Source organism: Aulonocara stuartgranti (genome assembly GCF_965226115.1).
Source record: "Aulonocara stuartgranti genome assembly, chromosome: 12".
NCBI lineage: Eukaryota > Metazoa > Chordata > Actinopteri > Cichliformes > Cichlidae > Aulonocara > Aulonocara stuartgranti.
This window is the reverse complement of record NC_138948.1, coordinates 23,523,844-23,546,582: the sequence shown is the minus strand read 5'-3', so window position 1 is coordinate 23,546,582 and position 22,739 is coordinate 23,523,844. Positions and strand designations below refer to the sequence as shown.

General features: G+C 40.4%; 3 protein-coding genes across 4 annotated transcripts; 2 read left to right on the top strand and 1 right to left on the bottom strand.

Annotated features, from left to right (window-relative positions):
* Positions 1–135: 135 nt before the first annotated feature.
* On the top strand, positions 136–5,275 carry arsk (arylsulfatase family, member K). The gene is made up of 8 exons (XM_082554649.1): positions 136–1,188; positions 1,396–1,525; positions 1,620–1,779; positions 2,016–2,301; positions 2,399–2,570; positions 2,904–3,128; positions 3,515–3,730; positions 4,032–5,275. The coding sequence occupies exons 1-8, from the start codon at positions 1,000–1,002 to the stop codon at positions 4,301–4,303; spliced, it is 1,650 nt and encodes a 549-aa protein (XP_082410775.1). The 5' UTR covers positions 136–999; the 3' UTR covers positions 4,304–5,275.
* A 365-nt stretch (positions 5,276–5,640) lies between these two features.
* skic3 (SKI3 subunit of superkiller complex) lies at positions 5,641–20,215 on the top strand. Of its 2 annotated transcripts, none has more exons than XM_082555603.1 (41): positions 5,641–5,697; positions 6,637–6,733; positions 6,850–6,993; positions 7,245–7,336; positions 7,492–7,567; positions 7,658–7,804; positions 8,044–8,142; positions 8,293–8,401; positions 8,501–8,641; positions 8,755–8,853; positions 8,997–9,121; positions 9,267–9,353; positions 9,500–9,603; positions 9,754–9,880; positions 10,011–10,190; positions 10,330–10,454; positions 10,541–10,791; positions 10,933–11,035; positions 11,377–11,559; positions 11,696–11,834; positions 11,919–11,997; positions 12,436–12,497; positions 12,589–12,645; positions 12,740–12,808; positions 13,132–13,206; positions 13,435–13,576; positions 13,698–13,791; positions 13,919–13,996; positions 14,098–14,222; positions 14,319–14,442; positions 15,058–15,282; positions 15,499–15,571; positions 15,662–15,715; positions 15,937–16,048; positions 16,369–16,497; positions 16,597–16,721; positions 16,890–17,054; positions 17,688–17,840; positions 18,342–18,472; positions 19,630–19,753; positions 19,912–20,215. In XM_082555603.1, the coding sequence occupies exons 2-41, from the start codon at positions 6,644–6,646 to the stop codon at positions 19,987–19,989; spliced, it is 4,695 nt and encodes a 1,564-aa protein (XP_082411729.1). In that variant the 5' UTR covers positions 5,641–5,697; positions 6,637–6,643; the 3' UTR covers positions 19,990–20,215. The 2 variants fall into 2 exon arrangements, with proteins under 2 accessions (XP_082411729.1, XP_082411730.1); XM_082555604.1 differs by having other exon boundaries at positions 5,669–5,701.
* Positions 20,070–21,829, bottom strand: LOC309719463 (uncharacterized protein). The gene is made up of 2 exons (XM_082555605.1): positions 21,685–21,829; positions 20,070–21,146 (listed from the first exon to the last, which is right to left on the bottom strand). The coding sequence occupies exon 2, from the start codon at positions 21,114–21,116 to the stop codon at positions 20,436–20,438; it is 681 nt and encodes a 226-aa protein (XP_082411731.1). The 5' UTR covers positions 21,117–21,146; positions 21,685–21,829; the 3' UTR covers positions 20,070–20,435.
* Between the last annotated feature and the right edge of the window lie 910 nt (positions 21,830–22,739).

The window sequence follows — 22,739 nt, the reverse complement described above, 5'->3', positions numbered from 1 at the left end:
CACACAAATAGTTTCACTTTATCAGATTTACTGCAGCGTCTGCATCTGTGCACAATCACCAAAAATAAGAAGAGCTCGATTTTGTTGGATGATGCCTGCAGCACTGTCAATAGTATGAATTGTTTCATAGTGTTTAGCCTGGGGATCTAAGGTGAATGTATCAGCCAGCTTCTTATATATTCGCATGTAAATCAAACTTATTATTTTGTGGAAAGATTAAATGAATCCACGGCACGGCAGACATCATCCTTGTGCTGAAGTCCTAGTTTAAAGATAAACAACTCTGAGGATCAAGACGCCACCTCGCGGCGGTCGTTGTTCCCAGCGTGGGCGGCAGTATCACCTGTTGAACGTCACTGCAACTTACTGTTGGTTCAACCAACAGCTAGTTAGGGCCAATGACATCACTTCTGATTTCAATTCAGTGATAATTACAGGGCATAAGATAACATTTTGTAATGTTATGCTACCTAGAGCCATCTTTCCGAGAGCCTTTACAGTTATAGTTAGTTACACAGAAATTGCGATATGTCTCTGTGTCCATGTTCCGTAATTAGATCTACAGTAAAGATTGGCGCTAATTAATTAAACACAGATTGTATTTGATTAAGAGTTCCATCCACACATCTTTTCCTTATCTAATTAGGGGTTTGGAGTGGTGCGAATTTGCTCTTTTTATGCTTAGATAAATGCTGCCCTCTACAGTTGGCATTTTGTAATGACAGGCTAAGGTAAGATTGGTTTTGATATTATTTGTGTTCTTGCTGCTAAGTTCTTCTCATCTCCTGCTGGTGTTAGAATTACTGACAGTAGGTGTGATTTATGTTAAATATTTGTTTTTAAAAATTTTTCCGCTTAAACGGTGATATTTGCATAAATAGTCAGTTTTTAATGCATGTTAGAACGTCAACAAAAATGAAACCTCTTATTTTGAAAGCGTAACCGGGATGTGTACAACATATCAGGCTGAGGCGCTTGTAGGCGAGCAGGAACTTTGTGATGCCCACTAATAAAAGTCGAATGCTTTTCCGACGGGTCTTTTCTTTCACGTCTATAACTTCAGGAGGACACGAAGCTGTCATGAACATAATAGTGCTGGGTTTCATTTTCCTTTCTCAGCAATGTGGTCAAAGTATTTGCCAGAAAGCATCCAAACCCAACATTGTGATGGTGATGAGTGATGCATTTGTAAGTATGACTTAAATTTCAGTGCTTTATTACTAGATAGTTACTCTTAATAGGTTAAAACAGAATGAGAAAGCTGTATTGTCCATCAAAATTCAACAGCATTGCAGAGATGCTTTATATTTTGTGGTTGAATATTTCCTTGTTATCTTCATGTACAACTTGCATCTGTGTATCTTGATCCCCATATGACTTTTTGTGTCTCTTGAGGATGGTCGATTGTCCTTTGACCCTGGCAGCAAACTTGTACAATTGCCATATACAAACTATCTCAGGCAGCTCGGCTCCACCTTTCTTAATGCTTACACCAACTCGCCCATCTGCTGCCCTTCCAGAGCAGGTAAGCGACATATTTGCCCTCTAGAAAAAAAATCTACTTTGACTTTCTTTTAAAATTGCATGTTGTAATTCAGCTGCTTAAACTTTGCTCTCAGCAATGTGGAGCGGTCAGTATGTTCACCTCACTCAGTCGTGGAACAACTACAAGTGCTTAGATGCAAACACAACCACGTGGATGGATTTGCTGAAGGAGAATGGGTATCGTACCAAGATGATAGGCAAGCTGGATTATACATCTGGGGCTCACTCTGTCAGGTACTGTTGTAAATGTAAGGTTTAACGTGTAGCATGGTCTCAGTAGGAAAACACTTTCGCTTTCCTCTTCTTATTTTTTCCCCCCAAATTAATATTATGCACAGACACACACACACACACAATCACACAAGGAAAAATGCTAGTGGCAGTAACAGACTGTCTGCGTGCATTTGCATTTGTTTCCAAACAGTGCCTTTCACATTTTTCCACTTCCTGTTTTTGTACATGTGTTGCAGTAATCGAGTTGAGGCATGGACACGAGACGTCCAGTTCCTCCTGCGCCAAGAGGGCCGGCCTGTTTCTGAACTTGTTGGGAACAAGTCAACTGTAAAGATCATGAGCAAAGACTGGGAAAACACAGATAAGGCCACGCAGTGGATCCACCAGACAGCTGCGTCCACCACACCCGAGCCTTTCGCTCTTTACCTTGGCCTCAATTTACCTCACCCGTATAAGACTGAATCCCTGGGGCAGACTGCAGGGGGATCCACCTTCCGTACGTCACCATACTGGCTCACAAAGGCATGCTTTTTCCGTCTCTGTTTTTTTTTATTGCACTTTGTGTCAAAAAAAAAATCCCTGAGTGAAACGAATTTTTGTTTTTTTTTCTTACGCACAGGTGAATTCTGACCTCATCTCTGTTCCCAAATGGTTGCCTTTGGCTGCCATGCACCCTGTTGACTACTACTCCACCTTCACCAAAAACTGCAGCGGTGTTTTTACCGACGATGAAGTCAAAAGCATTCGGGCCTTCTATTACGCCATGTGCGCCGAAACCGATGCCATGCTGGGTTAGTTGACAGCAGTAATTCGCTACATTCTGGTCTCACAGCTGCTATTTTGGACTGAAACGATGGTTTTGAGATCTTAAAGAAAAAAACCAAACATGCCTGGAATGGTGTTTTCTTTGAGCTTACAAATGCAGTGTAGAAAAAAAAAGATACAAACCATCATTTTTACAAGATTTAAAAGTGGAGAGTTAAAGCATATGAACCTCACAGACACACTGTCTGTGGCACTGCTATCTTTTCTCTGCTGTTTGAATAAAGTTTTTGATTGAATTCACAGAAAATCCCAAAATGGATTGGCTCTTACTCCATCTTCCACATGCTCTGTCTCACCAGGTCAAGTGATTTCTGCATTGAGAGAGACCGGCGTGCTTAACAACACAGTCGTGATATTTACGGCTGACCATGGGGAGCTGGCCATGGAGCACCGGCAGTTCTATAAGATGTCGATGTTTGAAGGAAGCTCCCACGTTCCCCTTCTCATCATGGGGCCTGGGCTCATCTCTGGCCAGCAGGTCAACCAGCTTGTATCTTTGGTTGATCTCTATCCCACTGTGCTGGGTAAGGAGGCAGACAGACAACATAGGATGTTGTGGATCATCTGCCTCATGTCACCCTCTCCCTAACATCCTCCTCTTTCACACCAGCCCTCTGCATGTCCTTCTTCACTACATGCGCAAAGCTTCTCTGTGGTCTTCCTCTTTTTCTCCATCTTTGAGATCTTTTGTTCCATTTATCCACTCTGCACATGTCCAAACCGTCTCAGCCTTGCCTCTCTGATCTTGTCTCCAAACCAGTTGACCTGTGCTCAGCTCAGCCTCCTGCCTTTTTTTTCAGTGCTGCCACTGCTGTTTGACTACTGTCTATAAAAACAGCATGAAAGCGGTGGTAAATATTGATTTGATTATTTCAAATCGAACGTTGTGACACATTTTTATATTTTGCAGAGATTGCTGGGATTTCAGCAGTAGGGAATCTAAGTGGCCAGTCCCTCCTTCCTCTGCTGTCCACATCCATTGCTTTTTCTAACCAACAGCAGAGAGCCTGGGCATTCAGCGAATATCATGGTTGTAACGTCAACGCCTCTACTTACATGCTGCGAAGTGATCAGTGGAAATACATCACGTACGCCGATGGCCTGAGTGTTTCCGCGCAACTCTTTGGTGAGCCTAAAGCTTCTGACGCTAACTTCAGCTTGTCTTCGTATGTGTCTGTTACGACCCGGCTCAAAAGCCGCAACATAAAAAAGGAGACGAATACCAGAGTGTTAGTGAGAAGAGGTTTTATCTTAAATTGGCATAGCAGGTAAAATGGCTGGTGCCATCAAGGCAAAAACTAGTGAGTTTCTCGAAAGTCCGCCTCAGGTGTGCTTTTATCCACACCTGACTAGGTGTGGCCAATTAGGGGCTGCAGAGGGGTGTAACAGTGTCCTTTAATTGTTTTTCTCCTGCTTTTCTTTTGCAGATCTCACACTGGACAAGGATGAACTTCACAATGTGGTTCACAAATTCCCAGATGTGCAAGCACATCTGGAGAAGCAGTTGCGTAGCATCGTGGACTATCCAAAAGTGTCTGAAGCTGTTCACGTCTACAATAAAAAAGCATTCGGTGCATGGCGCCTTAGCTTAGGGAGAAACTATAGTCAAGTCATTGGTAACCTCCGGTGGCATGTGGATTGGCAAAAAGATGCATTAGCCAATGAGAGAGCCATTGACAAGTGGCTCTATGGCTATTAGTGATATTTTATGTCTAATAACTAGTAGAACAAATTGAAATTGCACTTTGATAAAGTTTGGATCTTTGTGTAAGTCGTTGATCTGTTCTGCGGTGTCTCATGTTAGTACTGCAGTGGTTACAGTGATTGATAACCTACAGATGTCCTAGGCTCACAGTATGACACACTTCAGTCTACATCTCTGACATCGTCCCCTTCATACAAATTTCCACCAGTGTTTCAGGGACTTTACATGATTTTCTTTGTAATGTAGTGTAAATTACTTCTGTAATTTAAATGTATGTAATTTATGTAATTTAAACCAAAGTATCAGTTATAATTAATTATTGTCCATAGCCCAGATGACAATTTGCACAGTCCAAAGACATTCAGTCAATGCAGATCGGTTTATTTGCTATTAAGTTTGAATGTGATTGTGAATGGTTGTCTCCTTTTTGTGTTGTGCCTACACAAAAAGACATACTGGTGTTCAGAGTGTACCTTGTCTCTTACCCTATGCAGCTGGGACCCCCCCTTCTGTCTGAACTGCTGCCCTGAAGTTTCAGAACAAACACAAGGAATAAATAATTTTCCTCCAAAAACTAAATGCTGTTAGGACTGTGCATGTTTTTCTAAGAGAATCATCTGTGTAGTGTTTACCCACAGAATGTAAAACATGTTGTATCAGTGGCATGATGTACAGTTTACTTTACCTTTTTAGAAAGTTTTTATGGTGAATTTTAAGGTATTTTTGTGCTCTTTATATATCTATATAAATTTTGGACTTTTTTGTAAGTCATTTTCAGATGTGTGCACTGATAATATAATATCCAATTTCACTGTACATGTGCAATGACCACAAATATTATTATCATTGTTATTGTTATTGCTTCAAACTCCATACATTTGATGATGGTGAACTGGCAATGATGACTGGGTTATAAGAACAACTGGAGAACAATTTAGGCTTCAAAAATAAAGGTAAAAAAAAATTTTTTTTGACCCTTTATTTGAGCATTTTCTGCAGTGAAAGAAAAACAAATAAGAAACCATGAAAAAAATTAGATCTGTCTAGTTGCATCTTTAAAGTTTAAAAACCAATACTCTAGAACCTGATAAACGGGATTTTAAAAATATTGTTTAATAAATAATTATTCAGTTACAGATCAGACTTAAAAATGATTGAACCTTTTACTTCTCCGTTTATTTAATCTTGTCAAATTTCACGCTGCACTGGTAGTTGGCTGTGGACAATAGCACGTAAAGCAGACTGTAAACAAAGCTCAACAATTGAAGAGGCTTTCCAGCTGAAGCGCCGCTTTGAATTTTATTTTGAAAGTCCAGTCTCGTTACTTTTCTTCTACTTCCGGGTCAGCTGGAGAAGGGAGCAGGCTCCGCAAGCTGTCAATGTAAACAGTAGGTGATCCAACTTTTATTGTTTTTTTTATTTTTACGCATTTTCAAAAGATACAGGGGTTAAAGTTAACTCGGTCAATTGAGAAAGTTGAATATTAAGTGTAAACCATGGTTCTAAATTTACTTGCACTCTAAAATATGCATTTTATGATCGGAACAAGCCCACAGCTCAAGCTAATGTTGCTCACTAGCAGCATTAGCCGACAATCATCTACTAATATATGTAAATAGATAGTTAGATAGAACTTTATTAATCCCTTGGGTAGGTTCCTCTGGAAATTCAGTATATAGAAATTCACTTTAGACTCCTGCAATATAGTAAATCACTATGTGGCATAATCTCTTTCCTAACACAACCCAGTCCACATTAATACAAATATGCAGAGAAATTTTAGGCTTCAAACGTTTTCATAACACTTAAGTTAGGGCTGGATCAAGTGACCCTGAACCTTTGCTTAGTTACACTGCAATAGATATAGGTTGGTTGTGAAGGGCTTTCTGCAAATCACTGACCTCACTTCTTTTTCACTGTGTCTATACACACAGACTGAAATGCAAAGTCAATGCATATTACTGCAAATGCAGTGTGCCTTTTTTTTGTGTTTCTTCCTTCACGTCCAACCGGTCCCAGCAGATGGATGCTTCTCCCTGAGCCTGGTTCTGCCAGAGGATTTTTTCTTGTCAAACCGGAGTTTTACATTTCCACTGTTGCCAAGTACTTGCTCACAGGAGGTTGTCTAATTATTGGGGTTTTCCCTGTATTATTGTAGGGTCTTTACCTTTACCTATAAAACTAGCTCATACAGTTGACTGTAGCAGTGATTTGGTTCTATATAAACAAAATTGAATTGTATTCATTTTTTCAACCACTGAGATCTGATCATTGTGTAGAGTTTGCTGTTTTTTTGAAAGGTGTATTGCTTTGTTGTCTCTTCATAGCAACAAGATGTCTAATAAAGAAGTGAAATCCGCGCTGAAAAGTGCCAGAGAGGCCATTAAAAACAAAGAATTCAAAGAAGCTCTAAAACACTGCAAGGTAAAGTATCTCAATGTTTTTTAAATAACAGTAAGTTGAAAATGTAATATGCTCTTCTCAGACATACTAGGAGTAAAAATGTAAAATTGACCTTCCTCTCTGCATTGTGGGTTTAGACTGTTTTGAAAATTGAGAAAAACAATTACAATGCTTGGGTCTTCATCGGCTTGTCAGCCAGTGAACTGGATCAACCGGATCAGTCACAGGCAGCCTATAAAAAGGCAGTGGAGCTGGAGCCGGAGCAGCTGCTGGCTTGGCAGGTAAGGTACAGAATGTATTAGTTAATGATAACTGTTCTCTCTAGCCATTTAATACTACGCTACTATGATTGGTTAATTTGATAATAATAACCAGTTGAAATTACTTCAGATTTAATCTGCATGCCTCTATGATTTCTTTTCTTTAAAAAATAGATTCATCTTTACTCAGGATGTCATCCCGTATAAAATACCTCTCTCCTCTCTGTCCTCTATTAATAATGCACAGTCTGAATAATTGTTCTTTCTTTAAGGGCTTGGCAAATTTGTATGATAAGACTGATCAGTGGGACTTCAAGGTTGAGCTGCCTAATGTCTACCAGAAACTTGTTGAGTTGTATGCAAGGTAATATATGGAAACATTTTATTACCTGAAGTTTCCTATAAATATATAAAACAGATAAAAATAATGATTAATAAAAAATCAAATTGAAAGTAATTAATACACTGTGACAGAATATTATGCGGTTACTGATTTTTCATCATGTTCTCGATTTGCAGCTCAGACAAAAACAAATGTTATGAGGTGATCAACAAACTGACAGAAATTTATGAGTCTGACAAAGAATATTTAAAGGTATGCAGTTTCAAGACTAATGAAAATAGATTGTCTATGTGTGTGTTTTATGTTTTTAACACATGTGAATATGTTTCTGTATGTGAACAGCTGGCCAGGGTTTGGCTGCAGCTCATACAGCTGAAGGAAGAAGAACCCGTGGATAAAAAGGAGTTAGTGCAGCTATTGCAAAAGATGACCCAGCTCCCCTCAGACTGTCTTAAGGAGGTGGAGCAGGATAGTGAAACTCAGCAGCATGTAAGACCAAAATGTGGACTTTTAACTCATCAACATTATGTTTCCTTTATATGTAAACACTTTACAGTACTTGAGATTCATGTCTTCTAACAAAATCCAATGTAATAGGCTGGCTACAGCTGGCTCGCCATAACTTCTACATATCATAACCACCCACTGATTACGAGAAGCAAAAGTCTTCATGGTGTTTCCTACTGCACACACATCAATGCTGTTCTTGGTTTCTTTGTGCTTATCAGTTAATCACAGCATTTGAGAAAGCTCTGGTTCTCATCGATCCTGTACCAGGAGAGGACCACAAGAAGGTCTCAGCTGACTATGTCAAATGTCTTTCTCTAGTAAGTGCATCTTCTCTTATGTCTAGCTAACTATCACAGAAACTTAAGGATCATTAGAGTCTGGAAATGTGTATCCAAAAAGGCCAGCTCATTATAGGTAGTTATGCTTCTCAAAATGACCTGTTAATCATGAATCTGGTCTTACTGCAGCTACCACAAGAAGAAGCCAGAATGACTGCAGCATGTCAGTCCATGATTTCCCTCTACCCCAACCAAAGTTATCCTCTTGAGGTTCTTTGTCATCATTACCTTAAAACAGGTAAAATAACATTTAAAAGAAAATCCTTGCCTTTTTGTATTCATAATGGATGTTCATAAATGGCAGAGTCATATGTATCTTCTTCTCGTTTCTCCAAAGGAAACTTTAATGAGGAGGCAGTTAGCTCTTTCTCCCGCCTCATGGACCTGGTCCCTGACAGTGGATTGGGTCATTTGTGTCTGGGCACAAAAACATTGCTGGAAGGAAGGTATAAAGATGCCATTGATGACCTTACACAAGGTGAGTTGTCACAGTAACAAACAATGTAAAAAACATACCTTAACACTTTATCCTTTAATATGTGCTCTCGATGGTCATTTTTATTCATTATCTGTCTCCTCCACTTTTATTAGGATTGAAGAAAATGAGCTCAACTACAGGATGGTACAGTCTGGCTGAAGCCCAGTTTAAAATTTACAGATACGCTGACAGCGCTACATCATGCTCACAAGGTATATTTAACTGTGTCCACTCAAGACATCACCAATATTTAATTAAAAAGAGGGTGACTAAAAAGGGTCTTAAGTACTGACTTTAAAGATCAATGTCTTTAATCCCTGAAAAAGACACTTCAGTGTGTGTCCTTTTTTATTAGGTTTGAATGTGTGTGACTCTGAAGAGAAGGAGCTGAGGATCAGACTTCTTCGACTAAAACTAGAGGCTTTAGTGAGAAGTGGAGGAGAGAAAGCTGGAGAGCAGGCTTTGGAGACATTTAAACAGGTAATGAGTTGGTAAATGCTCGCTTTAAACAGCATTGTATAGCTATAGTATTTAATTAATAAAATTGTTGTGGAGATTGTTAGAAGCTGTAAGTGTTGATATAACATCAAAGGAAATGCCACATCTGTGTCTGTTTGTTTTTTAGATTCCAGAAGCTGAAAAAGACCCCGTTCTGTTAGCCCTTAAAGGACGTGCATACCTTAACAAGGGACAGACTGGCCAAGCACTTAAGGTTGAATTAAATGAATACTTACTGATTCTGTCAATGAAAACAACATATTTCTGTTATTTTAACTAAGTTATGATTGCAGGACGCAAGGAGTATGTGTCTGGTGAACTGATGAACTGGCCAGCAGTAAACTAGTCTGTTCTTTATAGGTGTCATCAGAACTGGTGGCTTCCAACCCAAACCTAGCCCAAGGATTGGCTCTGAGAGGACTGGTGCACATGGTTAAAGGTGAAAAGCAGCTGGCAGAGCAGAGGTAAAAAAAAAAAAAAGACGATTAAATCTTTTTATTCGTATTTTCTATGGCAGTCTACTGTCTTAAACTTACGTAAAAGAGCCCATTTGCATGGCATAAAATAATTTGGTTCATCCCACCAAACTGTTTTTTGTATTTTTTTTAATGTAGTTTCCTAAAGGCTGCAAGTCAGAGCCCAGACTGTGGAGAGTATTTTTTTTTGCTTGGACAGCTCTACTGGGACATGGGAGAAGAGACCCGTAAAGACCGGAGCAAAGCTCACACACATTTGCTGAAGGTTTGTGAAATTATTATTGAAAGTTTTGTGTATGTGGTAGGAAAGGTGAATTCAGGTGCTAATGGGTCGGTCTTTGAAAATAAGAGATGAATGACATTTTAGTTTGAAAGGCCTGTTTTGCCCTTTTCAGGCTGCAAAGCTAGATCCACACCTTGGCTGTGTATTTCGCTACCTGGGGCATTATTATCGGGACATTGCAAAGGATTATGGCCGTGCACAAGGCTGCTACAAAAAGGCCTTTCAGCTGGACAGTGAAGATGTGGAGTCTGGCGCTGCCTCGGTGGATCTCAGTATGGGGCAGGGAGACATGGTGAGTTGTCTTGGGGGTGAAAAAGTCACCAAATTCTGAGAATCGGGCGTCTTGTTTGGCTCCTTGCTATTGCCTTTAGTCTCCTTACAAGTTTTTTCCCCGTTTTGTGCCTTCTTTCTCTCTTTGCTGATTGACACAGGACGCTGCCTTAGCCATTCTTCAGTCTGTGTTAGAGAAAGCCACTCCAGGCTCGGCTAAATGGGCCTGGATGAGACGAGGCCTATACTACCTGAAAGTTGGAGAAAATCAACAGGCCATAGCGGAGTAAGATTTACACATCTGAGACAACTAAATTTATTACCACGGTCTAAGTGTATAAGTGCTGTTGAATATTTTATTTCTAATTTTAGCCTGCAGGCCGCTTTAAGAGCAGACCCAGAGGACTGGGTGTGTTGGGAGTGTTTAGGTGAAGCATATCTAAACCGCCGGAGCTTCACAGCAGCTCTGAAAGCTTTTGGTAAAGCCCATCAGCTTCAGCCCTGCTCCATCTACAGTGTCTACCAGGCTGCTGCAATCAAACAGACTCTGGGCAAGTTCAAAGAGGCTGTCGCAGAGTACTTGCTGATCACAGCAAAGCAGGACTATGTCCCTGCTCTTAAAGGTAAGTGAATGTTTCATTGTACCCTTTAGATGCACTTTATTTGATTTAATGTAATCTATTAGGTATTTTATTGCACATCTTCAGGGAGTGATATGTCTAAATCTGGGCATTTAATTTTACTTAACATGGTCTTTTATTCAGGTCTTGGGGAGTGTCAGCTGTCTCTGGCAAAAAGTTTAATGCAGGACTGCAGAGATGGAGGAGCCATTGACCTCATTCAGCAAGCAATACAGAACCTCTTCAGGTAATGACAACACACTCATTCAACCCGCGAACCCTAAACGCTCTATATATGACATCTGTAATATTGTTATAACAGCAAACAGGTACTTGCTAGTGAAGCTATGGTGCAGTAATGGTCCTTTTAGCGGTGAATATACTGACATTTGATTGACGAATCTATTTATTATACCACTTGACATTATTTGGCAAAAGTTGAACTTTATTCCAACACTTATCTTGTTGCTGGTCAAGAGCTCCTGCGTTTACTGTAGGGCTGTTCCTCGATACTTCATCTGGTGGTTCTGAACATTATGCATAGCACACGTAGTCTTTTTCTAAGATTCTTTACTTTGTGATCTCCAGAGCTGTACAGCTGCGACCAGACCTTTCCTGCTTGTGGAAGCTGCTGGGCGATGCTTGCACTGCAGTTAGCACCGTCTCCCCAAACAGAGCCAAGGTTATAGTGCCAGCCCTACTTGCTGGTTTAGATGCCAACACTGAGAGCCAAATGCTCAACCAGGCCCAGACACTAAAAGTCGGTGAGAGGTATGGCCATTATCATATCATTATAAGGCTGATAATGCATAAGAATAGTTAGTACTATATATTTGTGCTTTTTTTACATTGCTTATCCTGCCCCTTTTAGCCAAGCAGAAATTGAAACTGATATGTTTTGCCACAGGTGCTATGCTCATGCTTTGAAACTGATGCCTGAAGTTGCCAGTCGGTGGTATGACTTAGGGCTCAACTATTATCATCAGGCCAGCCTTACACAGAATGACCAGAACTCCCCAGCTATGGACATAGAGAAGGCCCAGCAGGTTATTTGCCGAACCCTGTACAACATCTTTGCATTGTTTGTTCCAGAAAGAGGTCTCTATCTCATGGTCTTTTTGTCTATGCAGTGCTTAAAAAAAGCCATCATGATGGACAGCAGCAACCACAGCTACTGGAATGCCCTGGGAGTTGTTTCCATGAACAAAGGTAACGACATTCTCAGGTAACGGTTGTGTTTTTAGAGTAAAAGCCTGTATAGCTTGTTTTATTTCCCTTACTTTTGCACTTAGGAATGAAGCAACATCGTCTCCCTGAAGTCTGTTGAAAGCTCTGCCTGTTATTATTTCTACATAAAAAGAGTCAAAATGTTGTGGCATTTGAAAAATATCTTTATTTCTCTGACAAGAGTACTAAGGTCTCTCAACTTAATGGACTTAAGTTTGATAAATATGTTGTTAAGTTACAAAAATAGAAAAGCAAATCTTATGAATACATTTCATTTCATTTAAGTCACCTCAAGATTTTTAGTCTACAAGAAGGTGCAATCATTTTTACAAAACCTTTTACGATTATAAATAATTATATACTTCTAAGCAATCTTTACAAAAAAGAACAAAATATTTTCTCCTTCTTTTCTCACATCAGATCTTGAGAACTATGCTCTGGCTCAGCATTGCTTCATCAAGTCCATCCAAGTTGAGCCTAATGTACGTACGGCACATTTGCTGTAGAGATTAATAAAGTATTACGGTAGTAAATATTCTGCTGTTTTTACGTGACTCTTAAATGTCATTGCAGAATGTTGTGGCCTGGACAAACCTTGGTAGCCTGTATCTGAAGAAGGAAAATATAGAGGTATGTGATTACTTGGTTTATGCTACATATTTCTTCTGTTTTTAACATAGGTGGATGACATTTTCATTGTTCAAATGTGGATTTATTGTTTTAGCTTGCACACGAGGCCTTCAAGATTGCTCAGTCTTTGGAGCCACTTTATGTCAACTGCTGGATCGGACAGGTACCACTCTCAGCATTTATTGATAACTTGAAAGCCCCCAAGCCAAGAAAATATCACATTACAGGCAACGGTTCACTGTTGATGAATGTATACTATTTCTAATAAATGCATATACATTCAAAGCCACAACTAGCAGAGAGAGGTAAAATTATTCCTTGGGCTGTATTTTTGGAGTAGTAAGGAATGTGAAAGACATCATTGCTCGGTGAGGGAGCTCCATAAAGTTTGATTACACTGAAAGTACTGGCATAACACTGTGACTTTTTTGGCCTCTTTGTCTTTATCTGTCTAAATTATAGTTTCATCCTTTGTCCTCCTACCAGGCGCTGATAGCAGAACGCGTGGGAAGCTATGACACCATGGATCTTTTCAGGCACACCACTGAACTCAGCACACATGTGCGTGACCTGCTATTGTAATACCCACTTATTAGCAAGATAATAACAGTGTTTGCTTCACCTTTCTTAGTCGCTGTGCTTAGTTTTAAGCTCCAAGCCTTTTAGTTGTAAGGATATAGTAATGATGGCATGGTACAACACAAAGTGATGTTTTGCTTTGCTCTGTCAGACTTGATATTCCCTTCATTTCTGTCTTTCCTTATCAATCCTGACATGTTTCTCCGTCAGATGGAAGGCGTGAAAGGATATGCCTTCTGGGTTTGCTCCACGCTGCTGGATAAGAGCAACAGAGACTCAGAACTGTACCGTTACAACATCGTGCAGATGAATGCCATCTCTGCTGCTCAGGTGGCGCTCAGCAAGTACACAGGTACATGTCTTGCGTACTGATTTGCACACAGGATCCACAGGTGTTGTGGTTTTCACTTAGCTTTGCATGTGTTACTGGCAGACTTTTTGGTTATTTGTATATTTTTTTGCATCTCTTTCAGAAAGGATTCAATCAGATCCTGATGCCTTCATTATGCTGGGCTATCTGAATGAGCATCTGCAGCTGAAGAGACAGGCTTTACAGGCTTACCAGAGGTATGTATTTGAAATACACTGACTGTCTCTGCTTTCTAATTGATGAAGCAGTATAACCGAGAAGGAACATAATGTTATATATATTGGGTTTTCAATTGACCTTTTGCAATCCAATATGCTTCCTCAGAGCGGTTGAACTACTTCAGTCCACATCCTCTTCAGAAGAGTTGGCATTTTCTCTGGGCAGCTATGGCCGTGCATTGTGGTAACCAGCTGTCTCATTATGATATACTTAAACTATTTTTTCAAATTGCTTATCTTTTATCCTAAATGTCACTTTTTTATGTTCCGCTCTGGCTTTTCCAGCACTTCAGGTCAGTGGGAGGAGGCTGTGCATGTTTATAATTCCACTCCACTGCAAGAGCTCAGTGACCTGGTTGGGTTGGCTCTGGCCTACTGCAAGGCAGGACTCATCTCAGACAGCATCAGCGGTAAGGACTGGAAAACACCAAAGTGAAGAGATTTCATATGTGTTTACATGTCAAAGGGGCTGTGAATAAACTGCTGCATGTGTGTATATATTATAGCCTATGAACGCGCCTTGGCTGTGGCTTCTAGTGAGAAGGAAAAGGCTTATACACTGACAGCTCTGGCCCTGCTGCAGCACCAGCAGGGTAACCTAGACTCAGCCAAGACTCTGCTGTTTAAATGGTGAGTCGTAGTGAGTGTTTTATGGATTGTACTAGTTTTATGTCCTATTTATCTGTCATTTTAATCAATAATGTTGGTTTTTCCCATCGTTCATTTTCAATATTTGCTAGTATTAAAAAAAAAAAAAAAGATCAGAAAGCTTTATTGGTTTTTGTTTTATGTTTTAATGTTGATTGTAAAAAGAGCGTTTTGCTTGCCAGTATTGCTGAACCTGAAGGACAAAACATTTGAATCTCCTTTAATCACTTATATTGTGCTCTATGCTTTGGTTGGAAGAGCTTATTTTATTGTGCACATACTGTCATTTTTCAGGTTTAGACTTGCCACAAATGGTTCCTATTTTTTATTTTTATCTGCATGCCACTGGGAGTCTGTGCCCAGTATCTACACATAAGCTCTGGCTGTGTAAACCATAAAAATAAATCAAAAATAGATACGTGTGATAGGTTTCTACTTTAAAAATATGCTGTTATTCAGGAAAACTGTCAAGAAAACAATTTAATTATGTCATGGGAAACATTTTGAAACCATCTAATGATAGATAGATATAAATAATATTTGTACTAGTCTTGAATTTTAGCTGAAACTATTTGTTTTTACTTTTTGTTCCCATAGTTCAATGTTAAAGGAGCCAATTTCAGAGTCCCTGGTTTGTTTATGTGCGCTCGGACTGGCCAACAGTGATGCTACACTTGCTGCTGCTGCGCTTACTGAGCTCCTAAAGCAAGGTTCAGCCTCTGGGAGTGCTATCGAGCAGCGATGTCTACTCACCTGCACCTTGTTGGCTGTGCAGGGGAATTTTAGTGCAGTGCCAAGGGAGGTTTCAAGAGCTGTGCACAGGTATTTCCCTTTAATGAAATTTGCATTAATGATAAGCTTGCCTTTACTTCAAAAAACAAATAATTTTGCTGGTATGTACTCTTTTACACTATATGCATTTTATTCTACTCTCTAGTGATCAAACAAAACAATCAACCACAACTGCAACAACCCTAGACACTGCAGCAACAGATCATAAATTTAACAACTTTCCATGTTTTCTTGATTTATTTATAGCAATCCTGGAAATGCTTCTTTGTGGGCGCTTCTGTCCAGAGTGGTTCCACAGTACTACCCTAGAAAGGCAAATGTAAGCCTGTGTACTAAGCCTGACAAATCAAATATGCTCAAACACATTTGGTTCATTGGGGTTCATGTTTTTCACTTGTTTATTTCACAGGGTGCTGCAGTAGCTGGCCATGTTGCCTGTCTCTCCAGTATGACCCAAGGAAAGGTAAAAATGTGACTTTTATCTTATGTCTTGTGTTCTCCGGTAAACCTTTAAAAAAATCTAACTGGCCCATTTAATTTAGCAGTAATTTCTTTTTCTCAGTTTTTGTACATTGTAGACATATTTTAAAACTTTTAAAAACCGAAACATCCAAAAGGTATATTTTACCCATATATTCACATTCTTTGCATGTTAAACGGTTGACGTAACTTGTGTGACTGCAGAGGGCGTTGTTGTACAGTGGAGTGAACCAGCTGGCCAGTGGCAGACACTCTGGAGAGGACAGTCAGAAGAATGCATTGAAGACTATGCAGAGAGCTGTGCTGCTCTGTCCTGGTAAACACACACATTATTTTCTTACACACGATAAACATGATATTCTTTTTATTGTCTTTTAAAGCTGGAAATATAAATAACAAATACAATTAAAAATTTTTTTAATTCTCTAATTTAGAACAATTAAATTCAATTAGATTGAGGAAATACATTTCCTTTTCTTGCCAGGAAGGTTTGTTAATGTTTATTTATATCAGTGGAGTGTAACCTTACCTATATAGAAAAAATGGCTGTTTTGCATGTGACATTTATTGAAGAACACGGGTGTGTGAGATACTTGCTTATACGTATTTGAGTCGTCATTCTGCTCTCTACTTTAGATGATCCAGCAACGTGGGCCGGATTAATGGCTGCTTGTTACACCGAAAACACTTCCTGTTATCTTTCTGGTTCTGCTCCTCGCAGACAAGCGCTGCAGCAGACCCTTATGTCTGTGGTTTCTGAGAAAGGTATGCTCACTGGTGCTCTTTTACTGTCGCCCCATTTGTGTACTTGTCTCTGCGTATTTGACTGTGTAGCTAACACCTTTTTGCGGTTTTGTGTCTCAGTGCGTAGTGTGGATGAAATAGAGCGGCCTCTAGCTCAGGCTCTGGAAGGATGGGTACTACAACAGGCAGTGACTGGTCTCATGCTGGAGGGACAGCTAGAGCAAGCAGAGGTCCTTTGCACACAGGTAGGATATTGGGGACTCACACACACTGTGTGCACACCTCTAACTTTGTCTCCAAAACACTGAGGTACACTGAGCTGAGCTGTCCCTCAGATAGCCATTTCTAATCTTGTCCATTCTGGCAATATATTTAACTCTGCCACCTTTGACACAGTTTTACCTTTATCACAGGTCTTGAATGTGTCCCCTGAGCATGCAGCAGTGATGTTATCACTGAGGCAGGTGCAGTGTCAGCGCCTCCTTATGACTGATGGTGGTACTGTCCTCCCAGAGCCTGTGTTGGAGCAGCTCAGCAGTGCTGTGATGATGAACCCTACCAACCTTGGGGCATGGCATGTAAGCGTTTACATTTACCCGCTTATCCATTTAAAGTACTCCAGCAAGGCTAGAGTGACTAAGTGATGATCTCTTCTTTGATTTCAATTACCAGTATTTTAATTGTAAGTTTGAAAACCGCTAAAAATGGAAACATAGATATTTCAAAAGATAAGACAGCATATTGGAAAAAAAGGTTTTGCTCTCATGCTAAAATTATGTTATTTTTCTCCTCTACTGCCATTTTCTCTTGCTTTCACTGAGACTCTGAACATTCTTTACCTCACTTGAAAACCTCAAATTGCTGAACTTAACATCAAGTAGTTGCTACCAGTAACAGGGTAGCAGCAAAAGCCTTGAACATATTGGCAGTTGGTGCTACCGTGTGACAGTATATATGTGGAGAATGAAAAATATAGCATTTGAGCTTCATTATTAATATTCTAATGAAAATGTCAATATTATGTAGTTATAAGTATTCTTCTAGCCATGTTATCTTTTGATTAGATGAAGATAATGGCATCTTAAAACAGTAATTATGCTTATCCTCTCATATTTTCTCCCCCACCTGTCACTCAGTGAATTCTTGTCTCTGATCCAAATCATCTTCATTCATTTTGTGACTCCTCTGTTCTTCTGCTTCCTTCTGCTCAGTGGCTGGCTGAGGTGTATCGCAGCCAGGGCCTACTGGTTCAGGCGGTCATGGCTTACAGACAGAGTCTCCAGCTGGCCTCGCAGCTTGGCATGCACAGCTGTCAGGTAGCCAGCCTCCTCCGACTAGCCCTGCTAGCTCTCGGGCCTTGTATGGTAAGTATATGTTTGGGATTCAAATCAGGATCTACAATTTTAAGGTGTGAAATTACAGCTATTAAAGCAGGATTGTACTGTAGCAATACAAACAACAAATGTTATATTGCATTATTTAGGGAATAATGTATTTATTTGTTCCAGAGGTAGCATTTTAGCAATAAGGACTCAGTTGTGTTTCATAAAAATTACAAAATTCAATGAATACACACAAAAAGCCAGAGTCGGCTCTTTTTTTACACCCCTGTCAAGTAAGGACAGATTCAAAGTAGAGGAGATAAAAGATTGATGAATCATAGGATGAGCAGCCAAGGCTAAGTGGCTGACAAGACGCTATTGCTAAATAGAGCTTTTTGCTTGTATCCAAAGTTAGTGCATGTGTTACACATGTTGTTTGGAATTAATGTAGCTTGACGTATTACACCTTTACTAGATGTATTTATTTTGTGCAGATTTCTCTTTCCTAGTTTTCTCTGAACCATGTGTGATCTGACTTCTAAGGTGGGTGTCCCAGGAAATGACTGGAAGGACTTGGTGCTGGAAGCTACTACTGAGGTCTTGAAGCTGGACTCATCCCCTGTGGCCCTTCTTTTCCAGGCTCTGCTCCAGTTTGTGACAAAGATGGCTGCTAGGTCGGTGCAGCTCCTTATGCTAAGTTTATTTACGTACATAGAGGTGCAGGTTGCAGTGCTGTTGGTCAGCCCACATAGCCATGCAAATGATTTTATCCCTGTAGATGTTTAATTTAACGGCTTAAGTGATTAAATGAAACATAAGATTCTTAAAACTTCAAATCCATGCTTCCATCTGTCTTTTCAATATATTGGTACTTTTGGAACTGCAAAGCAACATTTTATGTCCTGGTAGTATTATAGCATTCTGTCACCCTCAGAGGACTGCCAGTACGGTTAATTAGAGTACATTCATGAGAATGCTGAGCTGAGCAGATATGCCAACCATGACCTGGCTAAATTCCTTGAGAAATGCTGCAGAAACTTCTGTGCCAAGCATAATCACAGTATCAGGAGCTCTTTTCATTTCATTTCATATTAGTCAATACTGATGGAAGAGAGATAACAGTTACAGTATCAGGCCAGACTGAGGTGGAGCAGGTGGAGACAAGTATCTGGGTGATTTGTGACAGGATAGCAGATAGTAGTTAGACCTGCTATGACGTACGGACAAGGGCCCCAACAAAAAGACAGGAGTCCAAGCTGCAGTTGGACATCAGAGGAATAGCTCATGTCGAGTGTTTTGGAGACAAAGTTGGAGAGGCAAGGCTGAGATACTTTGGACATGGGCTGAGTAGAGATTGTGGATACATTATTGTGGATAATGAACTGCCATGTAGGAGGAAAAGGGGAAGACAATAGAGAAAGTTTATGAATGTAGTGAAGAAGGACATGCAGAGGGTTGGTGTAACAAAGGAGGATGCTGGGGATATGGTAAGATAGAGGCAGATGATCCTCTTTGGTGACCCGTAAAGGAAGCATCCAAAAAAGGAAGAGAAACATTTACATGGGAACAGGCTGCCTAAATGGTAAATGGCCTGCATTTGTATAGCGCTTTTCTAGTCCATAGGACCCCAAAGCGCTTTACACTACATTCAGTCATTCACCCATTCACACACACATTCACACACTGGCAATGGCAAGCTACATTGTAGCCACAGCTGCCCTGGGGCGCACTGACAGAGGCGAGGCTGCCGGACACAGGCGCCACCAGGCCCTCTGCCTAATGGATAGCAATCATGTTATACGTTTGTTCATGTCTGCTGTGTCTTCTATAGGGAAACAAGACGCTTGCTGGAGAGGCTGGTTTACATTCAAGATATACCAGCGACAGTGGTGCAGGTGGCCAGTTGGTATCTCCTGAGACACCTGCATGCCAAAAACGACGAGGAACTCATGAAGGTGAACATGCAGCTACCTCATTCCTGCAGACACCACTTAGGAACATTTGTTTGGGAGAAACGTTTGTGGAAATGATGACAGCATACACATAGTTAAACTAAAAGTGATTATTCTTGGTCCTTGCCTTTGTAATCGTTTACCACCACTTCTTTTTGCAGGTCCTATTGCAACATGCCAAAATGAATGGAGATCAAAGATTACTGGAGTTTCATTCAGTCCTCAACTCTTCATCCTGAACTTTGCATCCATCTCCTTATGCTTTATGAAATCACATTGCTTAGCAGGTTTATCACCAGACAAAAACCACCACTATCAGTGGGTCTTTAAATAATGGCTTTAATGGCTTTACATGATCTAATCACCTCAGTAAGTTGAAATTATGATTGTCACATATTTCAAAATGTGCTTAAAATGCAGGTACCGCATCCACATTCAAGGCTAAATAAAGACATTTTCTCAATATCTAACGATTGTCTCATCTTGATTACATGTAAACTATAAAAGACAGCAGTGTAAATTAGAATGAGCAGTGACTTTTAAAATTCACATAAAACTTTGTAAACAATATTCAAACATCCCTAAAGTTGAAGAAACAGAAGAAACTTTGAGTCATATGCATTTTTGAGCTTTTTTCTGACACTCTGCCGGATCATATATGTGAATCCATCCGTGTCACTCACTCTCAAACGCTAACTGGACATACATGTTTGCTCATAAGAATACAGATGTTTTGCCCACAGCCCCAGCATGGTGTCGTGATGTGTGGCGACTGCTGCTGCCTGCGTTTGCATAGTGAACACACGTCCAAAGCAGTAGCACCATGCACTACTCCACCCGGGACTGTGCTGGAATGGCTGATGTTCTTAGTCACCAGCTGCTGAAGTTCTGTCTGCACATTGTGTGGAGCCTTTGCAATGCCCACGACTGTCACTCTTTTGGGGTCGAACACACAGTCCTCTTCCAGGCCGCTGGGCACAGCTTTCATCCCACAGTTAGGGGGTACCCAAGCAGTGTCATATCCCTGCGTGCTCCAAGTGTACTGCATAGGATGGTTGTCCTTGTCAATGCGTTTGACACGGCCAACACGCACGTGTAACTTGAGGACCACACGGTCTGCAGGGCTGTTGTTCAATGGATAACGTTCTGCCTTTTTCTTATCACGGCTGACGTACACACCCTTTCCTAGCATGCCCCCCTGCGACTGCTGAAAGCCACTGGCAAGGATGAGACGTGCATTGGCAATGCTGGTACCATGGTACATGGTGTAGACACCCTTATCTTTCGGTGCCTGGGAGGCTGTCAGCTCCACACTGGGAGACTCATCATCATAGGTAACCTCCCATCCAAAGAACTGTAGCGACATCCTGCTTCACAAATGGCTGCTGTTTAAGCCCTGCAAAGACCAGAAACCATGTAAGGCATGAACATTAATGCCAGTAACTTATAACAAATTCAGGAGAGGTTCGGGGCATACAGTTTATTGCACATAGCTCAGGACTTTGACCTCAGTGAATCAGATTGGGTCAAATGTTAATTGTGACAACGGCAACTGCATTGTTAGCTGTACAGATTTCAATATATAAGTCTACGTGACAAGAGAAGTACCTCGTTTATGTCAAAAAGTAGTCTATATTGAGAAAAAATAGCTGAAAACCCCCAAACCTTGACTGTAAGACAGCTGCTTAAAGTCAAATCTACAGTTAAAGTTACATAATGTATCCTAATATTGTAAACCATACTGTATAATATAGCGAATTTGGTAGTACTGAGTATTTAGATGCCCAGAAAAGAACTAACATTATATGCAGAAATCAAACAATATTTGGCTAAATTAGCGTTGGCCGGTTTTTATCCAACACAGTAGGACTCTAAGGTTTGTCATAAAAACTGAGTACCGATTACTCGCGATAAATACAACGAAATATCTGTACCTTGTGTCGTTTAGGCTGATTGAAGTTCACGAAGTTAAAAGTTAAAGCCTTTTGTGAAGAGCCGTCTGTTCTCTTTCACTTCCACTTTCTGTTCAGGTTTATAATGAGAATCTCCTCCCTTTAACTTTCAGTTTCCTATCAGATGTTCTGCCATGTAGGGTCTAAAAGTCACACCCTACACTGGCCGGTTAGCTCAGTTGGTTAGAGCGTGGTGCTAATAACGCCAAGGTCGCGGGTTCGATCCCCGTACGGGCCACGAACTTTTTCACGTGTATTGTACTCGTAATTGTTCAAAGTGCTTTTAACAATGATGTTTTTTTTAAGCTATGTTATCAGTTAAACAGTTAGGCTCGAGTACTAATTACTTTTGCATACTGAGTCTTTGTAGAGCCACTTTTTTGTTGCCAAGTTTGGGGGAAAAAACAACAATATTGATACCAACACTGGTATTGGTTTTGGACTGATACTAGTGTGATTGGATCGATAGGATAAGATACCGTTATAGGTTTAGTATCGGCCCCAGTGCTTACTTGGTATCCAAATATTGCAGCACTACTCCCGGAGCAGCATAAACTGGATCTAGCTAGAATACAAAGTGAAGTGGGTGGCGTTATTACGTAAATGAGCAAAAAGACAGGTACATCATTATCACTACATTAAGAAACATATGCCACAGAGCCCAGGAGTCTGACAGCTTCATTAAACAGTATCTGCAAAACACCAGCCTGAATTAATGTCAGCACTAAAAATGCGACCGTATTAAGGAGAGGGAATGAAACAGTACAGCATACTACTGCAATATTATATCAATACAGGGACACCAAGAGGGCCCATCTCATGCACCACCATCCTGATATAATTTTAACCAAGTACAGTTTCATTAAATCAGCTCACCTGAAAAACCACCCAACAGTGCACACACTTAGCTCAACAAAGTATCTGATAATTCAGAGCAAACTAATAGCACAGTCACAATGCTGTTGTTGTGTTGCGCACACGATTACTTTTTATCTCAAGGCAATTTCACAGGCCGCCAAATAGTAGGCAACCGTTCT